This window comes from Pelodiscus sinensis, chromosome 8 (genome assembly GCF_052426305.1).
Source record: "Pelodiscus sinensis isolate ZL-2025 chromosome 8, ASM5242630v1, whole genome shotgun sequence".
NCBI classification, from domain to species: Eukaryota; Metazoa; Chordata; order Testudines; family Trionychidae; genus Pelodiscus; species Pelodiscus sinensis.
Genome location: NC_143059.1, coordinates 75,536,900 through 75,557,053, shown reverse-complemented (window position 1 = coordinate 75,557,053; position 20,154 = coordinate 75,536,900). Strand labels below are relative to the sequence as shown.

The following is a 20,154-nucleotide window of genomic DNA, read 5'->3' as shown; positions in this document are numbered from 1 at the left end:
TGAACCTGTCCATCTGATGCACTTCCCCAGACACTTTAGACAAGTGCCCATTGGCACAGGCTTCTTGCAGGTTTTGAACACCTGGAACTTAGGCATGCTCTGAGACCCCCACAGAGAATGTAGTCAGAGGGAATGGGGAAACCACTCACTATCAACATTAAAATACACTAATAATAAACGTAACTAACTAGGGAAGACAAACACTAATGTATACAGCAGTTAAGCAACCTGGAGAGCTTGCTAAGCAAGACACCACAGTTCCAACAACTGTCACTGGCAATAGGAATGAACTGAGGGGGTGCTGTGTCTGCAGGGTCATATATGGAGTGCCATGGAGACACACTCGAGGGGATTTCACAGCCAACCCAATGGATGCTGCTAGGGAAAAAAACTTTCTGACTATGCATGAGGCATCCCCCCCAATGCAACTGGAGACAATAAAAGCAATCACTTGAAGAATCCACCATATGAGGCACAATAGTCCAAAGATGATAAATATGAGCTATGTAAGCATACAGTGGGCCCTGTTGCATCAGAGCTCCCATTCGATCTTCAGCTGCTTCTGCATTCATGGACAGAACATGGAGCCAAAAGTGCCACTCATCTAAACTTGGAAAGTACAGTCACGTACAACTAAGTACTAACCCATTTAAGAGAAATCGCTAAACCTCTATAGCAGGAGTGGGGGCGAACCTCAGGCCCAGGGGCCAAATGCAGACCCTGGCTTGCCTGGATCCAGTCCTCAAGGCTTAGGGCTCTCCCACACCATTAGGGAGCTTGTGCTGTAGCTCCAGTCTCCACCCCCGACATCCCAACCTGGGACTAGAACACACAAAATCTACTTGCCTGTGGCCCCCATGCTCTGGTGTGCAAGGCGAATGCAGGAAGGAGTGTCTTTCTGCTTCTCAGTCAGGCGACACATCAATGAGGGTGTGGTGTTTTGAGGTTGTTGGGGTTTTTTTTTTTTTTTTTTGCTTTTCACTTGTGTGTGGCCCCTGATTCATTTTTCTGGGGGGTCAGCAGCCCCCGACCCAAAAAAGGTTCCCTACCCCTGCTCTACAAGATGATAGAATGATAAATGACAGGAAGTAGTGGGGACTTACTAAAAATGTCTTGCTACATTTGATTGCTATTTCAGAGTTACAAAATTAGAATGTAGGTTGGCACCACTGTCTGTGACACATGAAGATGGAAAAACAAAAATTAAAAAATTGTATCCAGTGCCTACGTTTTATTTTGCAGCTCCTGTAAGTTTTTGTCTTAACTCTGAAGAGTTTACACTCTAAATGAGACCATATGCAGCCAAAATAAGATGGAAAAATATGATATGCAAGTAAGGTAAATGAGTAGGTCTTAGGCAGGACTGCTGGTACATTTTGCAGGGTCCTGCGCAAGGTTGGGTGGCACCTGGCTCTGGACCCACAGAAGGGGGGAGGCCTCAGGCAGAAGAGATGATGCTGGGGCTAGCCCTCCCTAGCCCAGTGTTTCTCAAGCAGTGGTACGAGTACCCTTGGGGCACTTAAGAGAAGTCTGCCGAGTACGTCAACACAACTGAAATTTGGAGAAAACTGAATTTTTGTTTTAAGTTTTACAGCGCTTTATTATTTTTGTATTTTTTACACCCCAAAGTTTCATTGCCCGCCCAGCTACAATTAAGTTGTTTAAACAAATGTGTTGCAATGGTAGAAAAAAACATTGTGTGTCTGAAAACGGTAGGTAGAAGGGGTACTTATAATTTTTTAAGAGGTACTTTATATAAAATGGTTGAGAAACACTGCCCTAGCCAGTGCTTTAGTGCTGCCCGGGGCTCCAACCATGGCTGAAAGAGCATGAGTCTCTGGCCACTGCAGCAGCAACCAGTAAACATGAGGCAGCCGTCCCTTTTGTGCCTCCTCCCATTGGCGGGCCTCGTCTTGGACATTTTCCTCACTGGCTTTAGGGGGATAGAAATTGTTAATGTAACCACAGGCAAAGAAGTCAGTCACATACCTTCTACATCTGAAAGAATAATCAGGAGATCAGTTTTCATTTCTACAGCCAGACGTGCTGCCAGACTATCATTATCCTTAACGCTAATAACCTGAAATATAGAGAGTCAGCAACACAGCAGAGAAGAGAAGGCAGCAAACACTGACTGCACCATACAGCAAACAATAAATGTAAGTATACCATTTCGCTCTGCACTGCTTTGTCCATACTATACTGTGTGCTGTGTGTTGAACTGAGCCTAATGTTAGCATTCGGTAAATAAGTAGCAATATCCTATCCAAATCAATCTGTGCCCTGCAAAAAGCAAGCCATGCAAATATTTGCTCCCCATCCAAATCACAACCTCTTGTCAAAAGCGAGCCATGTCAGTACCCATTCCCCAATATCTCTGTCCATATCATATCTCTTAACTGCATTTCTCTTTTAGCTTCCAGCATTACTGTGGCTGTTCTGTTCTTACATATCCCATTCCCCTTCTGCTCACTCCAGGATATCCAGACTATTACAGTGTTAGTCATGCATTCATGCTTTAGCAAGTCCAATAGCAGGATCCACCCACTGCAATACTTTACCCACATTTACCCCCTGAAGATCACTGTTTGGTTCTGGAGGTGGAACAACCGCATCATTGGTGTTAATAATAGGGACAATATTCATCCGCAGCAGCTCATGCAATGTTCCATTTAAATTCCGACGCTTCTGCTCATCGTGGAAATCCAAATTGGTAACTAAAATCTGAAAAGGAGAAAGACTGAACAGGAATTTGATCTGCACCCACCAAGCATACAAATAAAGAGACATTGAAAGCAGGTCAGTCATGGCCCTCTAGGCCACCAGGGCAGCAAGACGGATTAGTAAAGGGTGCAAGGATAGCTGAGAAAGCCCATGTTCTGATTATTTTGTGAAAAGGCCTGGCTAAATCTCTACGAAACAAGCTGAGAAATTCAAGTGCACATTATGGTTGTGATTTTTAAAAATCACACTTCCTTTCATCCCATACAATACCTCCACAACTACAATACACAGACAGCATCCTTAGATTTAGAGCATCCTTCCTCTAAACACTACTGTAAAGCTGACAAGTTATTTATTCTCTGTTCCTTCAGCTCCAAAATTCTCTCTCCTCCATCTGCCAGAACCTAGCTCAACTCAACCTGGAGATGCTGCAAACAGCATCTTTTCTTTCTGACATTTGGGGAGGCAGACAGTTAAAGAAAGTGATGGGAGTTATCCATGGCTGGGGAAGCTATTTTTCCCCATCTCTATTTTGCCATTGGGTATTTATATGAACTGAGTACAATTGAGTCCTCTGTGCAGCACTGGAACAATTTTTGACTGTTAATTTAGGATCCCAATGATTTTAACAGTTTAATTTAATCCTTATAAATACACAGTGGAACAATTGTGTTCATATTCACGATAGATTAGAATCCAGTTCACTCTTTTGTAGCCTTACTAGTGCTACAGAGTAAAGATGAGTATATTTTAATCAGTGAATTCAGTAGATATTGTATGATGGAACGCATACAGGAAACAGTTATACTGAGACAGCGACCTGAAGCTCTCTGGTACCATGGTGAGGAATAAGAAACGAGAGAGGGGTTTATAGGCAGAATATAATTGCACTTCAGAGCAAGATCTTCTTCACGTATCTTTGAGTACAACCATTAAAACAATAATGCTATCACGAGTTTAAAAAAAGACTCATGGCTAAGTGTATACATTATCAATGGTCCACATTTGAGGACTCACTTTTTACATTTCTCTTTCTTGTAAGCTTTATATTCAGTATGACCATTCTAATTTTCAGAGAGGTAGCTGAATTAGTCTGTAACTGGAAACACTTAAAAAACATGACGATATGTAAAGAAGTGAATTTTTCCCACAAAAGCTCACGATACCATTTACACGTTTTGTTAGTCTTTAAGGTGCAGTTAAGACTATTAGTTGTTTTTAAATTTTCCACTCTAATTTTGTTTGCAGTAGAGCAGCAAAACTATTAAAAAGTTACATGCAACTAATTGGGACATTAAAAAAATACTTGTGATAAATCGAAGTTTAATCACACTGTTTTATAACAGAATGCCATTTATTTAAAAATTCTGGATAGTTATACATTTTCAACTATATTGTTTTCAATAAAAACACAGACACATACAGTGTTCACTATTTTATAACGTTTCCACTGTAAAAAACCAAAAGAACTGTATTTTTTATAGTACAGGTTGGACCTTCCAAAACTGGGACTCCCTCATCCAATGTCATCTGTGGTTCGGCAGGTGTTCCTGGACCAGGGAATCAGTGGCAAGAGGACGGACGACTCGGAGACCGGTGGGGCTAAAGCTGGGACTGGCACCAGAGCCCCAGTAGCAGAGCAGGGGCTGCAGCAGCCCCAGTATCAGGGCCGGGGATGTGGCAGTCCTGGAAGCCGCAGTAGTGGGGCTGAAGCCGGGGCCATAGCAGCCCGGCAGGGAGGGTGACTGGGGCCAGCAGCAGGGAGGGAAGGTAGTCTGGGGAGCCAGTAGCAGGGGACATCCTCTGGTCTAGCAAATTCCCTCATTTGGGACCAGTCAGGTCCCAAGGGTGCTGGACCGGAGAGATCCAATTTGTACTTGTATGCATCTCTATCATGAAAGTGCAACTTAAATGTAGAATTATTTTTACATACCTGCCCTGCTCTCAAAAATAAAACCATGTCAAACTTTAGTGCTCAATCCTACTCTTGTTCAGCCAATCAGAAGTAAGGGTTACATGATATATGGTGTATTGCTACTTTACCTCTGCTGCAGCTCATGGTGCCTAGCACTTGGTCTGCAGCTCAAGATGGATTCTATTCTATCATGTGGGGGCCGCCTCCCGCTGGAGCCCTTAGGCAGCTCCTGGCTCATCTTGGGTTCTATTTCAGATTTTTGTTTGAGTGTGAGCGTGTAGCACTGTCTCTTCAAGCTGAGCGCTCAGGAGCCTGAACACTTTTTCAGCGAACAGCACTTGCTGTTGGCAGCAGTGACCCCCGACTTCAGCTCAGCAGCGACTGCATACACCAGTGGTCTTCAACCTTTTTTTGCCCAAGATAACTTTTTAAATGTCAGAACAAGCCAAGGTCTACCCCATCCTGCCTCCAAGACTCCACTCCTTCCCTGAAGCCCCGCCCTCTCTGTTCTCCTCCTCTCCATCACTTGCTATCCCCAGCCCTTATCAACTCTCAGGGCATGGCTATGCTGCCGCCTTTTTTTCAATTCTTCTATAGGAAGAGGTTTTTCCAAAATTTGGCCTGTCTAGACTGGGCCAAATGTCAGAAAAAAACCCTTCTTTCGGAAGCCCCCTTATTCCTCGTGCAATGAGGAATACAGGGGTTGCCGAAAGAGCATGTTTGCTCTTCCGCTAAAAAAAAAGCGGAAGAACAATCCCATCCCTGGACACAGAAGAGTTTTTTCCAGGATACCTCTGGTATCCCAGGAAAAACTCTTGTAGTCTAGCCATACTCTCACTGGGCTGAGACAGGATGTGTGGGCTCTGAGGTGGGAATGAAGGATTTGGGTGTGGGAAGGGGTGAGAGGTGCAAGCTCTGGGAGGGAATTTGGATGCAGGAAAATGTGGAGAAGGGGATGCTGGCTTGGGGAGGGGGCTCCAAGCTGGGGAGTGTTGGGGTGTTGAGCAATCCACAGGCTTGTGGATGTGAGGGTGCAGGAGTTTGGGTTGGGCTGTGTGAGCAGCTCAGGGCAGGGAGATTGGGAGTATGATGGGCTCAGGACACAGATTTGCAGTGTATAGGTGGTGCAGAAGTGTTGGACAGAAGAATGAGGATGTGGAAGTGCAGGAGTTGGGGGTCGAGAGGCTCAGGACAGGGAGTTCCAATGTATGATAGACTCAGTTTTGGGGTCGGGGGATGGTACAGGAGTGTCATGATGCTGCAGCCAGATAGGGGATTGGTTCCAATTGGGGGTTTGTTGGCCAGGCTTCATTTTTAAATAAAATACTATATCCAACCCAAAAAGTTTCCGCATTGTCTTTATTTATGAGAAGGGCAAGGAACCTGTTTTGAGTCAGGAGTCACTGACCCTCAGAAAAGTCAGCTGGGGCAACACACGTGAAATGCAAAAAACAAACAAACAAAAACCACCACCTCCTCTAAAACCCCCCAAGCCTCACTAATGTGGCCCCAACTGTTCTGGTGGGAGCAGGGCTCATGGTACTGGGGAAGGGGGCTAGTGGGTGCTGGAGTGGGGACAGGGTGCCAGAGGGTACTAGAGCAGGGAACAGGGTGCTGTGGCAGGAGACAGGGTGTTGGTGGGGGTAGGGGACGGGGTGATGGGGCAGGTGGCAGGCTTATGGGGGCAGGAAGCAGGCTGCCGGTGAGTGCTGGGGCAGGGAACAGGGAGTCCCCAGCACACGCCTCCTCCGGGAACTCTTACCCCCCTTCCCCTCCTGCAGGGGAAGGATGTCTCGGCACACACCTCCTCCAGGGACTCCTACTCTCTCCCCTCCCCCGCAGAGGAGGAAAGTCCGCGCACACCTCCTCCAGGGACTTCTATCCGCCCAGCAGGGGAAGGACGTTCCAGCAAGAACCTCCTCCAGGGACTCCTACCCTGTCCCCCACCTCGCAGAGGAGGGAAGTCTGCATGCGCCTCCTCTGGGGTCTCCTACTCCCCGCAGGGGAAGGATGTCCCCGGCACGCCACAGACATGGCCTTTCAGATACCGCGCTGGCTGTTTGGGGGAGGGGGAGCAGCCAGTGCACTTCCTGAAACCCCGGAAGTGGCACGCAGCTGCCAGACTTTCATCCACCCCGCAGAAAGCCGGCACTACCTGCGACGGCGAGTTGGGGTTCCCCTGTCTCCTGCACCCCCAAAATGGCACGAACAGACTCCACCAGCCGGTGGAATAGAGGGAGTTTATTGCCTCTCCAGGATACAGCACAGCACAGATGTCATCTGGTTCCAGGGCAGGCCTAGGATGCCTCAGCCCCCCTTGATATGGGGGGAGGGGAGGTCTCAGCTCCTAAACCCCAGCCTGTTGCCTAGGCTGCTTCCTCCATGATACCAGACAGAGACTGACTAACTCTCTTCCAGCCCTGCTCCCAGCCAAGGGCGGCATCCACCTTCCTTTGTTTCTCTCCCTGGGGGTTAGGTGGTCAGACAGGCTTGGAGCCCCCTTTGCATAATGACTCACCCCCTGCCCTGCTGGGTCCTGCTACAGACAGCAGAGGTCGCTCCCAGCCCCAGCCAGGTACCCCCACTACGTCACAGTTCTCCCCCCTCGGAGAGCGAACTGAGCAGGGTCACTCCGCTCGTGACCTAGGGAAGTTCGGGTCCTCTGCGAGGGAACCCGCCCTGGGGACATGGGTTTTCCCCGAGCAGTTTTCCTCTTGTCTTGGGCCTTCCCGCCCCTCTGGCAGGAGTCACATGACCGGCAGTACCGCTGCACGGTTGCAAATATCCCCGGCCAGTAGAAGTGTTGGAGCAGCCTCAGCTGGGTGCTCCAGATCCCCCGGTGGCCCGCAACAGGGACATCGTGGGCCAAATACAGCAGCTTGAGGCGATGCTTTTGGGGGACTACCAGCTGCCGCAGGACCCCCCCAAGCCCTTACCTTCCTGGGGGGAAGCCATTCCCGGAACAGGAATCCCCACTTCCACAGGAATCTCTCCTGGCCACCTCTCCCCAGGGGCTGAGCTGCACGGAGACCAGCCTGGTCCCTCAGCCTCTGCAAGGAGGGGTCTGCCTGCACCTCAGCCTGGAATTCAGCCGCTGAGGCAGGGATCGGGACCTGTTCCCCACCTTTGCCTAGGTCCAGCGTCCCAGCCTGGCTGGATCCTGTGTCCACTGGGATGGGACCCTGAGGACTCTGCCGGGAGTCCTTCTCTGGATCCAGGTTGCCGGCCCCTCGTTGGCTCTGGCTCCGGGTAGTGACTAGAGCCCGCTGGGATTCATGGGGCCACTCCTCTAGGTCATTCCCCATCAGCACCCCACTTCCTTGAGACCTTCCTTGTCTCCCCATTTCAGATGCACCCTGGCTACAGGCACCTTAAACGGGGACCCGTCTATGCCCTTCAGGGTCAGCTGGGTATGGGGTAGTATCCGCTCTGGGGCCACTATGTCTGATCGGGCCAGCGTCACCTCCGCCCCCGTGTCCCAGAAACCCATCACCTTCCTACCATCCGCCTCCAGAGGTATGAGGCAGTCGCTCCGCAGGGGCCGTCCTGCCCCCACCCGGTACATGGAGAAATCCGCCTCCCCAGGATCAGACATCCCAGGGGTGGTGCACTGAGCATCCTTCCCCCCCAACTCTGAGCTGAGGTTTGCCGGCCAGCCCCTGCCTCTGGGGCAGCCTGCCCTTCCTCCAGCCCCAGCCAGTTAACCCTGGAACGTCCCAGGTCATGGGACCTGGTGCACTGAGCCTTCTTGTGGCCTTTTTGCCCACAGCGATGGTAAGTTAGGCTTTGGGCTCTCTCTGTCCAGGCCCTGGCTGGTTCTCTGGGGCGCAGATGACTCGTCTCTAGGGCTCGCCTCATAGGTGACTCTCTCCGTCGCTCAGCTGAGAACCGGTCTCTGCGCGATTCCTTTTCTCTCCGGGACTCCCATTCACACCCGGACCGGCTCTCCGTGAACTCATCCGCCAGTCTCCCGGCCTCCTGGGGGTTCTCTGGTCTTCGGTCCCTGAGCCACAGCCTCAGTCTGGGTGGGCATGCTTCACAGAACTGCTCCATCATGACCAGCTTGAGCAGCTCCTCTGGGCTCCGACTCCAGACACCCACTTGCGGCAGTATTGCACCAGGCAGGAGGCCAGGTCCACATAGGTCTCCCGTGGCTCCTTCTGTACCCCCAGAACTTCTTCCTGTACATCTTGGGGGTCAGCCCAAACTTGTGCAGCATAGCCTCGACTCGGTTGTAATCCCCTGGCTGGAGGTCCTCCAGCTGACTGAGCACTCCGGCCGCCTCCTGGTTCAGTGCGGGGATGAGCTCCTGCAGCCAGTCAGCTGGGGGGACCCGTTGCAGTCCACAGGCCCTCTCAAAGGAGCTGAGGAACCCGTCTATGTCGCCTATGTCCTTCAATTGGGCCACCATGAGCCTCTGCAAGCGTCTGGCAGTCCCGGGACCCTGGGGCCCATCCACTCTTGGCGCAGCCGGTGCCCCGCCGGTTCTCCGCTCTGCCATGGCCAACTCATGCTGTCGCTGCCTCTCTCGGTCCTGGCGGTCCCTCTCTCGGTCCTCTACTTCCAATTCCTTCATCCGCGGCTGGATCTCCAGGCGCCGCAGCTCTGCTGGGCTGGCCCCTGCCCTAGGTGGGCTACGGCTTGCAGACCCGGGGGAAGCTGTCCCGTCTCTTCGGCAGGCTCCAGTGCTCTGCCCACCCTCAGCGCCTGACACGCTCCCAGGGGAGGTCTGGCTGCTTCCCCTGTGGACAGATTCCTGGCCCTGTGGCTGGTCATTCTCTTCCAGCTGGGCAATCAGCTGGGCCTTGGTTGCTTTCCGCACAGGCAAGCCCCTCTCTCTACACAGCTTCACCAGCTCTGCCTTCAAGAGTCGGGCATAGGCCATCTGCCCGCTGGTCCCCTCGGTGCAGACTCACCAGTCTAGCGCTGCAGCGGCCCACAATTCCCAGGAACCGCTTCGCTCTGTCCCCAGCATGCCTGGCTCCAGGGCTCTTGCTTCTACTGCGCCTTGTTGCTCGCCGCTGGAAGCTCCATCCACAGGGTACAGTGCATCCCACTCCTGACACCTGTGTGATGGCGCGTTGGGGTTCCCCCGTCTCCTGCACCCCCGTAATGGCATGAACAGACTCCACCAGCCAGTAGAATAGAGGGAATTTATTGCCTTTCCAGGATACAGCACAGCACAGATGTAATCTGGTTCCAGGGCAGGCCTAAGATGCCTCAGCCCCCCTTGATATGGGGGGGGGGGTCTCGGCTCCTAAACCCAAGCCTATGGCCTAGGCTGCTTCCTCCAGGATACCAGACAGAGACTAACCAACTCTCTTCAAGCCCTGCCCCCAGCCAGGGGCGGCATCCACCTTCCTTTGTTTCTCTCCCTGGGGGTTAGGTGGTCAGACAGGTTTGGAGCCCCCTTTGCATAATGACTCACCCCATGCCCTGCTGGGTCGTGCTACAGACAGCAGAGGTCGCTCCCAGCCCCAGCAAGGTCCCAACACTACGTCACACTACCTCCACTGTCGCTGGAGGTAAGTAGTGGGGCTTCTTGGGGGGGGAGGGAGGAAATTGGGGGGGGGGCCCTGAATGCCTCGTGATCGACTGGTCGGGCCCTCCCGATCGACCAGTCAATCGCGACTGATGGGTTGGTGATCACGGGCATACACTGTCAGGGATAGGGAGACACCCTGACATCAGCCTCCCCAGTCCCGACTCGGCATAGTAGGTAAGAGTAAGGATCCTAGTTGAGAGCAGCTCCATGGCCTGGGCAGGGACAGCCGTGATGGAGCAGGGCAGCAAAAGGAGGGGCACCCATACCTGAGCACAGCGCCCTGAGCAATTGCCTTCCCTTGCCACTATTACATCTAGCCCTGTCCAGAAGTGAGTGGATGGTCAAGGCAGTGGGGGAGGCTGGTCTCCCCTCTCTCCCAGAACTTGTGGAAGGGGGTGAAGGGAAACTGCTGGAATCACCTAGAGCAGTGGTTCCCAACCTTTTTTATACAAGGGACCAGACCAGCAAACCCAGTCACAAACTTTTGGAGGACCGGTAACATTTCCCCCTCAGTGCCAGCCTCCCGCCCTCAGAGCTCCCCAGTGCAAGTCCCTCATCCCAAACGCCTCAGTACCAGCCCCCTGCCCCTTAGAGCCCCATACCAGACTGCCCCAGTGCCAGCCTCCTGTTTTCAGAGCCCTACTGCACCCAATTCCCCAGAGTCTCCCACCAGCGCCAGCCCCCAATATTAGCCCCATTCAGAGCCCCTCACAATGCCAGCCCTGCCCCTATAGCCCCCCCACTCCCAAAGCCACCCAGACCCAGATCCCCACCCCAGTACTCCTCAGTGTCAGGCCCACGCCTCTTAGAACCCCCCATTCCCAGAGCCCCTTAGCATCTGCCCCACACCCCTCACCTAGCCCGGCGCTGCCTCCCAGCTGCCAGCTAAGTGCTGCTGCCCATGTTATGGCTGCTCTACACATGCCAGGCTCCGTGTGGCTCTCCTGCTGCACAGCAAAGCACTCTTCCGCGTCCAGGAAGAGACCCCACCCCTGGCCAGCTCTGCTTGGCTGAGAGGTGGAGCAGACCATGCCCCTCTCAATAACCGCAACAGGAGGGGAGGCACTGGGCTGTGTATCCCAGTCCCGACCCGCACCGTCACCACAGCCAGAGGTCTGCACCCCAGCAGTTGAGAACCGCTGACCTAGAGGGTGGGGGCTTGCAGCAGCAGTGGCTCTTGCATCATCATGGCTGCTGGCAATTGCCTTTACCCTTCCTCTCACATAAAACCAATCAATAGATTATTGAGGGAGTGGGGGCAGGAGACTGGCATTTCTGGACTCTGTACATCTGAGGTGGATATTCCAGAACCTCTTGTCCCCAGCCGCCCCGTTTCCTACAGCCCTTCCTACCCGGGCATTGCTGAGTCCCATCTCCTGAGGTGCATGATTAATGCTCATAAAGAACAATAATGATGTGTTTGGTTTTTTAACTTAATCGCATGCATTAACTGCAATCGACAGCCCTAGTTCACTGTTCTCAGAGATTCGCTCCTGATCATCAGCCCCATCTCTGTGGCCTATCCTAGGGCCATTTACCTGGAGTACACAATTGTTTAAAAGAATGTCCAAAGCCAGCCAAAAGGTATGTTTGTTCTTTAACTAGAACATAAAAATCTAGTTAAGTGACATTTACCAGAACAATTTCCTTTGTGGGATATCACTCACACCAGGTTCTAAACCCTTTGGAAAAGGAATTACAATGGCAATAGGAAGTCAGTGAACAGAATGGAACAGGGCCCTCTAGAATTAATAAGACACGTAACAAGAGATGGACTGAAGTACTGAATCCCACCCAAGTGCAAATGCAATTCCTTACCTGAGCTGCACAAATGCTGTACTGTGTAAACATGGCCTCATAAAGAGCCATCAGTCCACTCTGCCCAGCTGCTGCACACGCTCGTGCCTCCAAGACTGGAATAGCCTTCAAAAATTAGAGAACATAGCTCTCAGCTAATTGACAGGCAGGAATATAAGCAGCCTCAGCCCAACGTCTAAGAGAACAGCAGTGGACTACCTCAGCCACTCACCATGTCCTTTAGCTGGTTCTGTCCTGAATGGAGGGCCTGCCTCACACTTTGAGAGAGTAGGATCTCATGGCGTAATCGCTGTTTTCCAAAAGCTACAGCACCACTGGTAACTATCATCATTTCCCGACCTTGATTCTGCAGCATTGACACCTACAGGTATGGAGAATAAAAATCAGGCCCTAAAGCAGGAAAGTTATGAGCTTACTGATTCCATTCCCCCTCAAACTCATCAAGTACACACTAGATCTGTCCTCGTTACAGGTATGGCTGTCCTCTCTATAGCCTCTACACTCCATTTCATTTTAGGCAACACAAGCAAACTACTATATGGCTTCCATTCATTCCTGGAGCATGTAAAAAAACCAAAACGGTTACTTATCTCATAGCTGTCGTTCTTCAAGATGTGTTGCTCATGTCCATTCCAATTAGGTGTGCCTAAGCCGTGTGCATAGATTTCCCTTAGCAGTATCTGTTGGGCCAGCCACGGAGCCCACTGGAGTGGTGCCACTATATTGGCACATAATGCTGGCCCTCCACCCCCAGTTCCTTCTTGCTGGAATCCTCCAACTAAGGAGGGGTGGGCGGGATTTGGAATGGACATGGGCAACACATCTCGAAGAACAACAGTTATGAGGTAAGTAACCGTTTTTCTTCTTTGAGTGCTTGCTCATGTCCAGTCCAATTCCATAGCAGTATCCTAGAATGTGGGGTCGGAGTCCATCATCACCTACTTCACAATAGACTGCTGCATAGCCCTCCCAAAGGCCGTATCTCCCCTGGCCTGCTGAACAATCACGTAGTGATTGGAAAACGTGTGCACAGAGGATCACATCACTGCTGTGCAAATGTCAAGAATGGGCACCTATGCAACAAACATTCTGGACAACTCATGTGCTCTCGTGGAATGAGCCATCAGCAGGGGCACGGCCTACCCGCAAGGTGGTAAAATAACAGAATTCATAGAATCCTAAGGCTGGAAGAGACCTCAGGAGTCATCGAGTCCAGCCCCCTGCCCAAAGCAGGACCAATCCCAACTAGATCATCCCAGCCAGGGCTTTGTCAAGCCAAGACTTAAAAGCCTCTAGGGATGGAGATTCCACCACCTCCCTAGGTAACCCATCTCAGTGCTTCCCCACCCTCCGAGGGCAATAGTTTTTCCTAATATCCAAACTAGATCTCCCACTCTAACTTGAGACCATTGCTCCTTGTTCTGCCACCTGCTACCACTGAGAACAGCCTCTCTCCATCCTCTTTGGAACCTCCCTTCAGGAAGTTGAAGACTGGTATCAAATCTCCCCTCTCTCTTCTCTTCTGCAGAATAAATAAGCGCAAATCCCTCAGACTGTCCTTGTAGGTCATGTGGTACAGCCCCCTTATCATTTTGGCTGCCCTCCACTGGGCCCTTTCCAATGTGTCCACATTCTTTCTGTATTTGTGGGCCCCAGAATTGGACGCAATACTCCAGATGTGGCCTCACCAGTGCCAAATAAAGAGGAAATCAGCTCTAATGGAGGAAGTGGTCCAGGAGAATAAGCACTGGGCCGATACTGGAGAGCCCTTCATCCTCTTGTCTACTGAAATAAAAAGTTGTGGAGATCTACGGAACGCTCTTGTTCTTTCTATATAAAATGCTAGAGCCTATCTAACATCTAGAGAGTGTATGGATGGCTCTCTAGGCGTGGGGTGGGGTTTCGGGAAGAAAATTGGTAGGTAAATGTCCTGAGACATATGAAAAAGTGAGACTACCTTGGGGAGGAATGCTGGGTGGGACTCCTGGGGCAGGGCTTGAACCTGCCACCCTTGGCTCCCCAGGCAAATGCCCTATCCTCTGAGCCATGCTGGAACCCAGCCCATTACACTGCCTTCAGGACAACACTTATACACTGGAACCCACCACACCTCCCCATCTTCAGCCCAACCTTGTTCTTAAAGAAAACCGTATGGGGGTTCTGATGTGAGGGCGCTCAACGCCAAAACTCTCTTGGCTGAGGTAATTGCAATCAATGAAGCTGATGGAACACTATTCATTGGGATTATATTCCACAGGTATTCTTCAACATATGAAGTGGAAACAGGAGATACTCACTTCTGACTTCAGCCTAGGCCCTAGGGCAAAATATTTCCCTTTTATTCCCTGAGGGTTCTTCCTCCTCCAACTGAAGACAGAACTCCCACTAGATTATTTCTGCGTACTACATGTTCTCCTCTTGCACCACTCTTTACATAGATTAGGCCACACGTCTGCCTCATTACAGCTTGCTCTTCTGTACACATCTCAGTTTTGCCACAGTATGATAGAAATGGCAGTTCAAGTCTCCTGCTACATTTTAATGTACACATTTTAAGGAGACACTGACTAGCCAGTTTGCAAGAGCACTTAATTTTAGAGCCATAAAGTTACCTGCTCAACAATAGATGCCAACCGCCCAAGAGCCAATCCACACTCATCTCCTCGAGTCACAACAGCGCTCCCCAGCTTCACCACAATTCGTTTAGCATGCTTCAGCTCACTGCGATGTGCAAATGACTTGCCATGGGTTCGACTGAGGGGCACGGTGATAAATGGGATGTTGCTCCAGCAACGGATAGATTCATTCCTTAATACGAGGTTATGGACAGGGAAGCCTGTGGTTAAAAACAAACAAAAATATGAGAGACAGGAACAAATCCCACAATCCCAAATGTTAAACTCATAACTTTGAACACTTACTTCAGACTTTCCAACCCCATATCTGTCAGGATTACCCCACCGTGAACCTAAAATGCCACAATGGGCACTCTTTATTATGACTTCCCAGCCCCTGAAATGTATCCAGTTTCCAAGTGACTAAAAAAGCAATAATGTAAGCCATTGCTGGGCCTGATACACACCACAGTATGTAAGACCCAGACCAATGGCCCATTTAACCCAGTAGGCAGACCACTGACAACTCCCGGTACTTCAGAGAGAATGAAAAGAACAAAGGAATCATTCAGTTCTAGCATATGGAAGTGAGAGGCTTAGGGACACCCACAGCACTGGAACTGCATCCCTTACTACTTTGTCTAATAGTCATTGAAGGACCTATCCTCTACCAACTTTATCTAGCTCTTTGTTGAACCCAGTTACATTTTTGTCCCTCAAAACATCCTCTGGTAGCCAGGCAATAGTACCACAGGTTGAGTATGCATTGTGTGAAGTACTTCCTTTTGTTATTTTAAACCACCGGCCTATTAATTTTATTGGGTGACTGCTAGTTTGTGTGTTATGGAAGGGTGAACAAGGGTGAACAAACATTTCCTTATTCACTTTCTCCACACCAGTCACAAGGCTCATGGATAAAATTCCAGTAAGTGAACCTCTTGATTAACATGGAACTTGGAAAAACCTTCAGGCAGACAGGAAAAGTGTCAATCACAGAATCATTGAATACTAGGACTGGAAGGGACCTCAAGAGGTCATCGAGTCCAGTCCCCTGCCCTCATGGCAGGACCAAATACTGTCTAGAACATCCCTGATAGACATTTATCTAACCTACTCTTAAATATCTCCACAGATGGAGATTCCACAACCTCCCTGGGCAATTTATTCCTGTGTTTGACTACCCTGACAGTTAGGAACTTTTTCCTAATGTCCAACCTAAGCCTCCCTTGCTGCAGTTTAAGCCCATTGCTTCTTGTTCTATCACCAGATGCCAAGATGAACAAGTTTTCTTCCTCCTCCTTATGACACTCTTAGATATCTGAAAACTGCTATCAGGCCCCCCTCAATCTTCTCTTTTCTAAACTAAACAAACCCAATTCCTTCAGCCTTCCCTCATAGGTCATGTTCTCTAGACCTTTCATCATTCTCGTTGCTCTTCTCTGGACCCTCTCCAATTTCTCCACATTTCTTGAAATGCGGTGCCCAGAACTGAACATAATACTCCAATTGAGGCCTAACCAGCGCAGAGTAGAGCAGAAGAATGACTTCTCGTGTCTTGCTCACAAATGACTTCTCGTGCCTTAGGGCAAAGAACACCATGTACAATGGATCAACCATCAAGACTCCTAACCCCCATATTTTCTCAGCTGAAGTAATGGATATGAGGAATGAGGTTTTTAGGGACAAATGACTCAAACAACTCCTCCCCATTGGCTTAAATTGGAGTTCCCTTTAGAGCAGGGGTGGGAGAACCATTTTTGGGTCAGGGTTGCTGACCTACAGAAAAAAAAATAATTTGGAGAATGCACATAAGCGGGAAACAAAAAACCCCAAATTGTCACTGACATGGCCCCCAATTGAGGAGAACGACACTCCCCACATGCCCCTTGCACACCATAACCTAGGAGGGCACAGGCTAGTAGATTTTGTGTGCTTACAAGACTGGGATACAGCTGTGACGGAGTGTGGTGAGAAGAGGAGGTATCGTCCAGCAGAGAGGAAGGAGGTTCTCAGAGCAGCTCGACAGAACATTGTGCAATATTTGGGAAGGTAAAAGATACCTGAAAGGAAAAAAAATTCTCATCAGTCTAAATCAACTTGCCTCCCTATTCCCACCACTAAAGTACACACACAGTTCTGCACACTAGGATACCCAGCAGTACATGCCCTTCTCAAATCCTCTGTGGTATTAAGCAGACTTCACTTCCTCCAAGAGCACAATTGCCAGCTGCACTCACAGCAGGCCTTCTGTGGCACACACCACCACCACACCCTGCAATGCAGAACTGATCACAAAAGAGTTATGGTCTGACACATGGGCATCTATGGCTGTACATAAAGCATTTAGCATGCCACATCTTATCAAGGTGGTAAGGTCCCAACTAGGGATGTTAAATTTAGTTTAATCAACTAATTGATTAGTCAATTAGTCAATAAGCAGGGAGCCACATTAGGGTTAGCTGTGCTGGTGCTCAGCGAGGAGGGGTGTGCAGCAGTGGGGAGAGGGACCCTGCAAGAGCCAGGAATCAGGTCCCCCTGCTGTGCTTTAGCCTTTTAAATGTGTTGAGCCAGCAGGCTCTTCATACATTTAAAAAACAGAGGCGCATCTGCAACTAGGCGCAAGCCATGAATCAGCTGATTCCCAGGTCACACCCAGTCCCTGCTACCCTCCTGCCTCCCCTGCCCACAACGGAGATGGTGTAGGGGGAACCAACTTTTAAGCTGACTCCCCCTAGCACCAGCTCCTGCTCCCCCCAACTTGCTGCCTCCGATAGTCGATTAGTCCTCCCCCCGATAAGCTTTTGCTTATCGGATAGTCAACAATCGTTACTGCACAAAGTGAGTAACTTCTCCTTCTTCGAGTGATGTTCCCGTGGGTACTCCACTGTTGGTGACTGTATAGCACTGGAGTATCCATTTAGATGGAAGGTGGGCTTCGGTTAATTGTTACAGACTGCGGAGAGGCCTGCAGTGGCTACTGCAGTATCTGTTGTGAAGCATGGTAGAAGCACGTAATGCTTCATGCAAGTGTGATTGGACAACCATGTTGCTGCACTGCGTATTTCTTGGAGCGAGATTCCCTTGAGGGGGGAGGGACTTGCCGGACAGTGGCACATGCTGCATGGGAGCTCGTAGCTCTGAACACTCTGTGCCCTGGCTGCCGCGCTAGCACTGGGTATCTTTAAATCCGGGACTGTCCCGGAAAGAAAGGGACATATGGTTGCCATATCTCTGCAGCATATCTCGGACTGCCTTGCTGCATACCGGTGTGCCTCAGAACAGTTTAAGAAACGCTGGTGTACATGGTGGGTGAAGGTTTTGCAGGCCCTTCCAGAATCTTTTAGACATGAGGTGGGCAAATATGGAGGACCCATCAATGGGGGGGGGGGAGGGAAGACTGTAATGGCGGCCACGTGCACTCGGAGTGATGAAAGCGATACATTTTGTTGTTTCAGGTACATAATGTATTCCAGTATCAGTGGAGCGGAGCCATAGGTGGTTGGACTCCCCTGTGTGCGCACCACTGTTAAACCATTGCCATTTGTACAGGCAAGTCTTGTGTGTCATTTGTCTCCTGCTACGCAGTAGGACATTTTTCACTTGTTGGGAGCACTGCTGCTCTGCTTCCGAGAACCAGATAGGTACCATGCCATCAGGTGCAAGGAGGTAAAGATTTTTGGAAGGGGCGAAACGTGCCTGTGGACATGGTGGCTGGCCAGTGTATAAACTAAAGAAATCCCGTGTTGGAAACATCAAAAGCACAGTCTGGCATATGGGACAACATATGTGGTGGCTGCCATATGCCCCATGAGTTTGAGGCAAGTTAGGATAGGGACAGTTGGGCTGGTGGTTATAATCGTGATGCGGCTTCTTACATTGGTCGAATTGGTGATTCAGGAGATAGGCATGTGCTGCTGTTGAATCTATGTGAGCCCCTATGAACTCTAGGAACTGTGTGGATTTTTAGTCATTAATAATGAAGTCTAGAAACTGAAGAGAGGCCTTTATGAAACTGATTGTGTCCTTTGTGGTCTGCTGGGAGGGACCTCGGATAAGACAATCATCCAGATAAGGGAAGACTGTGATACCATTGCATCTGAGATGTGCTGCTGTAACCGCCAGAGTCTTGGAGGAGACTCTGGGGGCAGAGGAGAGTCCGAATGAAAGGACTCTGTACTGAAAACAGTCTTGAGGCTATGGTGAAGCATAGGAAACATCTGTACAAGGGATGTATTGTGATGTGGAAATATACATCTTGGAGGTTGAGGGGTTGCAAGCCAGTCCCTCCTGTCCAGTGCCAGAAATATTGTGGTGAGTTACCATTTTGAAACATTGCTTGTGAATGTATTTGTTTAACTGATGTAGGTCCAAGATAGGCCTTCAACCCCTGTTCAGGCCTTCAACTCGTTCTCTTTTCAGTGAGAAAGTAGTTGGACTAAAAACCTCTCCTTTCGTATTGTTTGGAGTAAGGATGTAAAAGACTAGTCAACTATCCGATAAGCCATGGATACCAGGCTCCCTGGCTTTAAAATGCACAAGAGACCCTGCATTTCAAAGCAGGCACCCGTGTGCAGCCCGGAGTCAGTGGGACTTCCCGCTGGCCCCGGGCTGTATGCAGAGTTCCACATTCCTCCTTTGAAATGTACAGGAGCCCCAGCGGAGGCTCTTGTACATTTCAAAGGAGGAATGTGGAAGTGCCTATCGACTAGTCGACGGAAATTCCATCGACTAGTCAATTAACCACATTTTAACATCCTTAGTTTGGAGACTTGTTCGATAGCTCCTATATTGAAAAGGCATTGAACTGCTTGGTGGAGCAATGTTTTGTGAGAGGGGTCCCTGAAGAGGGAGGGAGAAGGTGGGGAGATTTGAGGGGATTTCTGTGAAAGGGATAAAATATCCACGGATGATGATTTCTAAGATCCAACAATCTGTAGTGATTGCTGGCCATTGATTATAAAAGGGGCACAAGTGGTGGTGAAATATGTTGGCCTTGCCTGGTACTGATGTGGAAGGGAGGTTGAGTAGACCTGCGACCAAATTATCAAATGTGCAGTCTAGAGGCCTGAGTCGCAGAAGAGCAGTTGTTTCGAGCTCTTCTGCGTTGGTTCCATGGTCGAAAGCAGTTTTGTTCAAAAGGTCGATATTGTTGTTGTCTGCTAAAGGCTGTATCCCTGTAGTTTGACAGGAAGTGCTACACACCCTTCGGTGGGGGGAGTGTACATCCCCAATGTGCGCCAGGTGGTGCGCGAATCTTTGCTAGAGTGCAAGCCTTTGTCGGTCCCTGCAGCAATTTGGCTTTATCTAATGGCAGGTCCTCTACTTTGGCCTGGAGATCCTTAGGGACTCTGGCTGCTTGAAGCCAAGATGCATGCCTCATTACTACAGACGCTGCAGTAGCTCTTGCCACAGTATCTGCAGCACTGAGGACCATTTGTAGAGCTGTACAGCATATAGTACCCTCTTTAATGACCGCTTTAAGGATTGGTCTCTTGTCCTCTGCGAGATGCTGCATGAGCTCTGTTAGTTTTGCATAA

The 20,154-nt window shown here is 50.0% G+C and overlaps 1 protein-coding gene across 7 annotated transcripts in view; it reads right to left on the bottom strand.

Annotated features, from left to right (window-relative positions):
* ALDH18A1 (aldehyde dehydrogenase 18 family member A1) overlaps window positions 1–20,154 on the bottom strand; it is a 98,987-nt gene that overhangs the window by 59,663 nt on the left and 19,170 nt on the right. For 6 of the 7 annotated variants that reach the window (XR_012905502.2, XM_006129393.5, XM_075934426.2 and 3 more), the window contains exons 2-7: window positions 16,555–16,677; window positions 14,615–14,838; window positions 12,214–12,363; window positions 12,003–12,107; window positions 2,566–2,724; window positions 1,990–2,080 (exon numbers count right to left, since the gene is read on the bottom strand). Coding sequence is in view for 6 of the 7 variants with exons in the window: in XM_006129393.5 (XP_006129455.3) it covers window positions 1,990–2,080; window positions 2,566–2,724; window positions 12,003–12,107; window positions 12,214–12,363; window positions 14,615–14,838; window positions 16,555–16,648 (823 nt within the window). In the remaining variant the exon portion in view is untranslated. The remainder of the gene's footprint in view (window positions 1–1,989; window positions 2,081–2,565; window positions 2,725–12,002; window positions 12,108–12,213; window positions 12,364–14,614; window positions 14,839–16,554; window positions 16,678–20,154) is intronic. The other variant, XM_075934429.2, reaches the window with a different exon arrangement.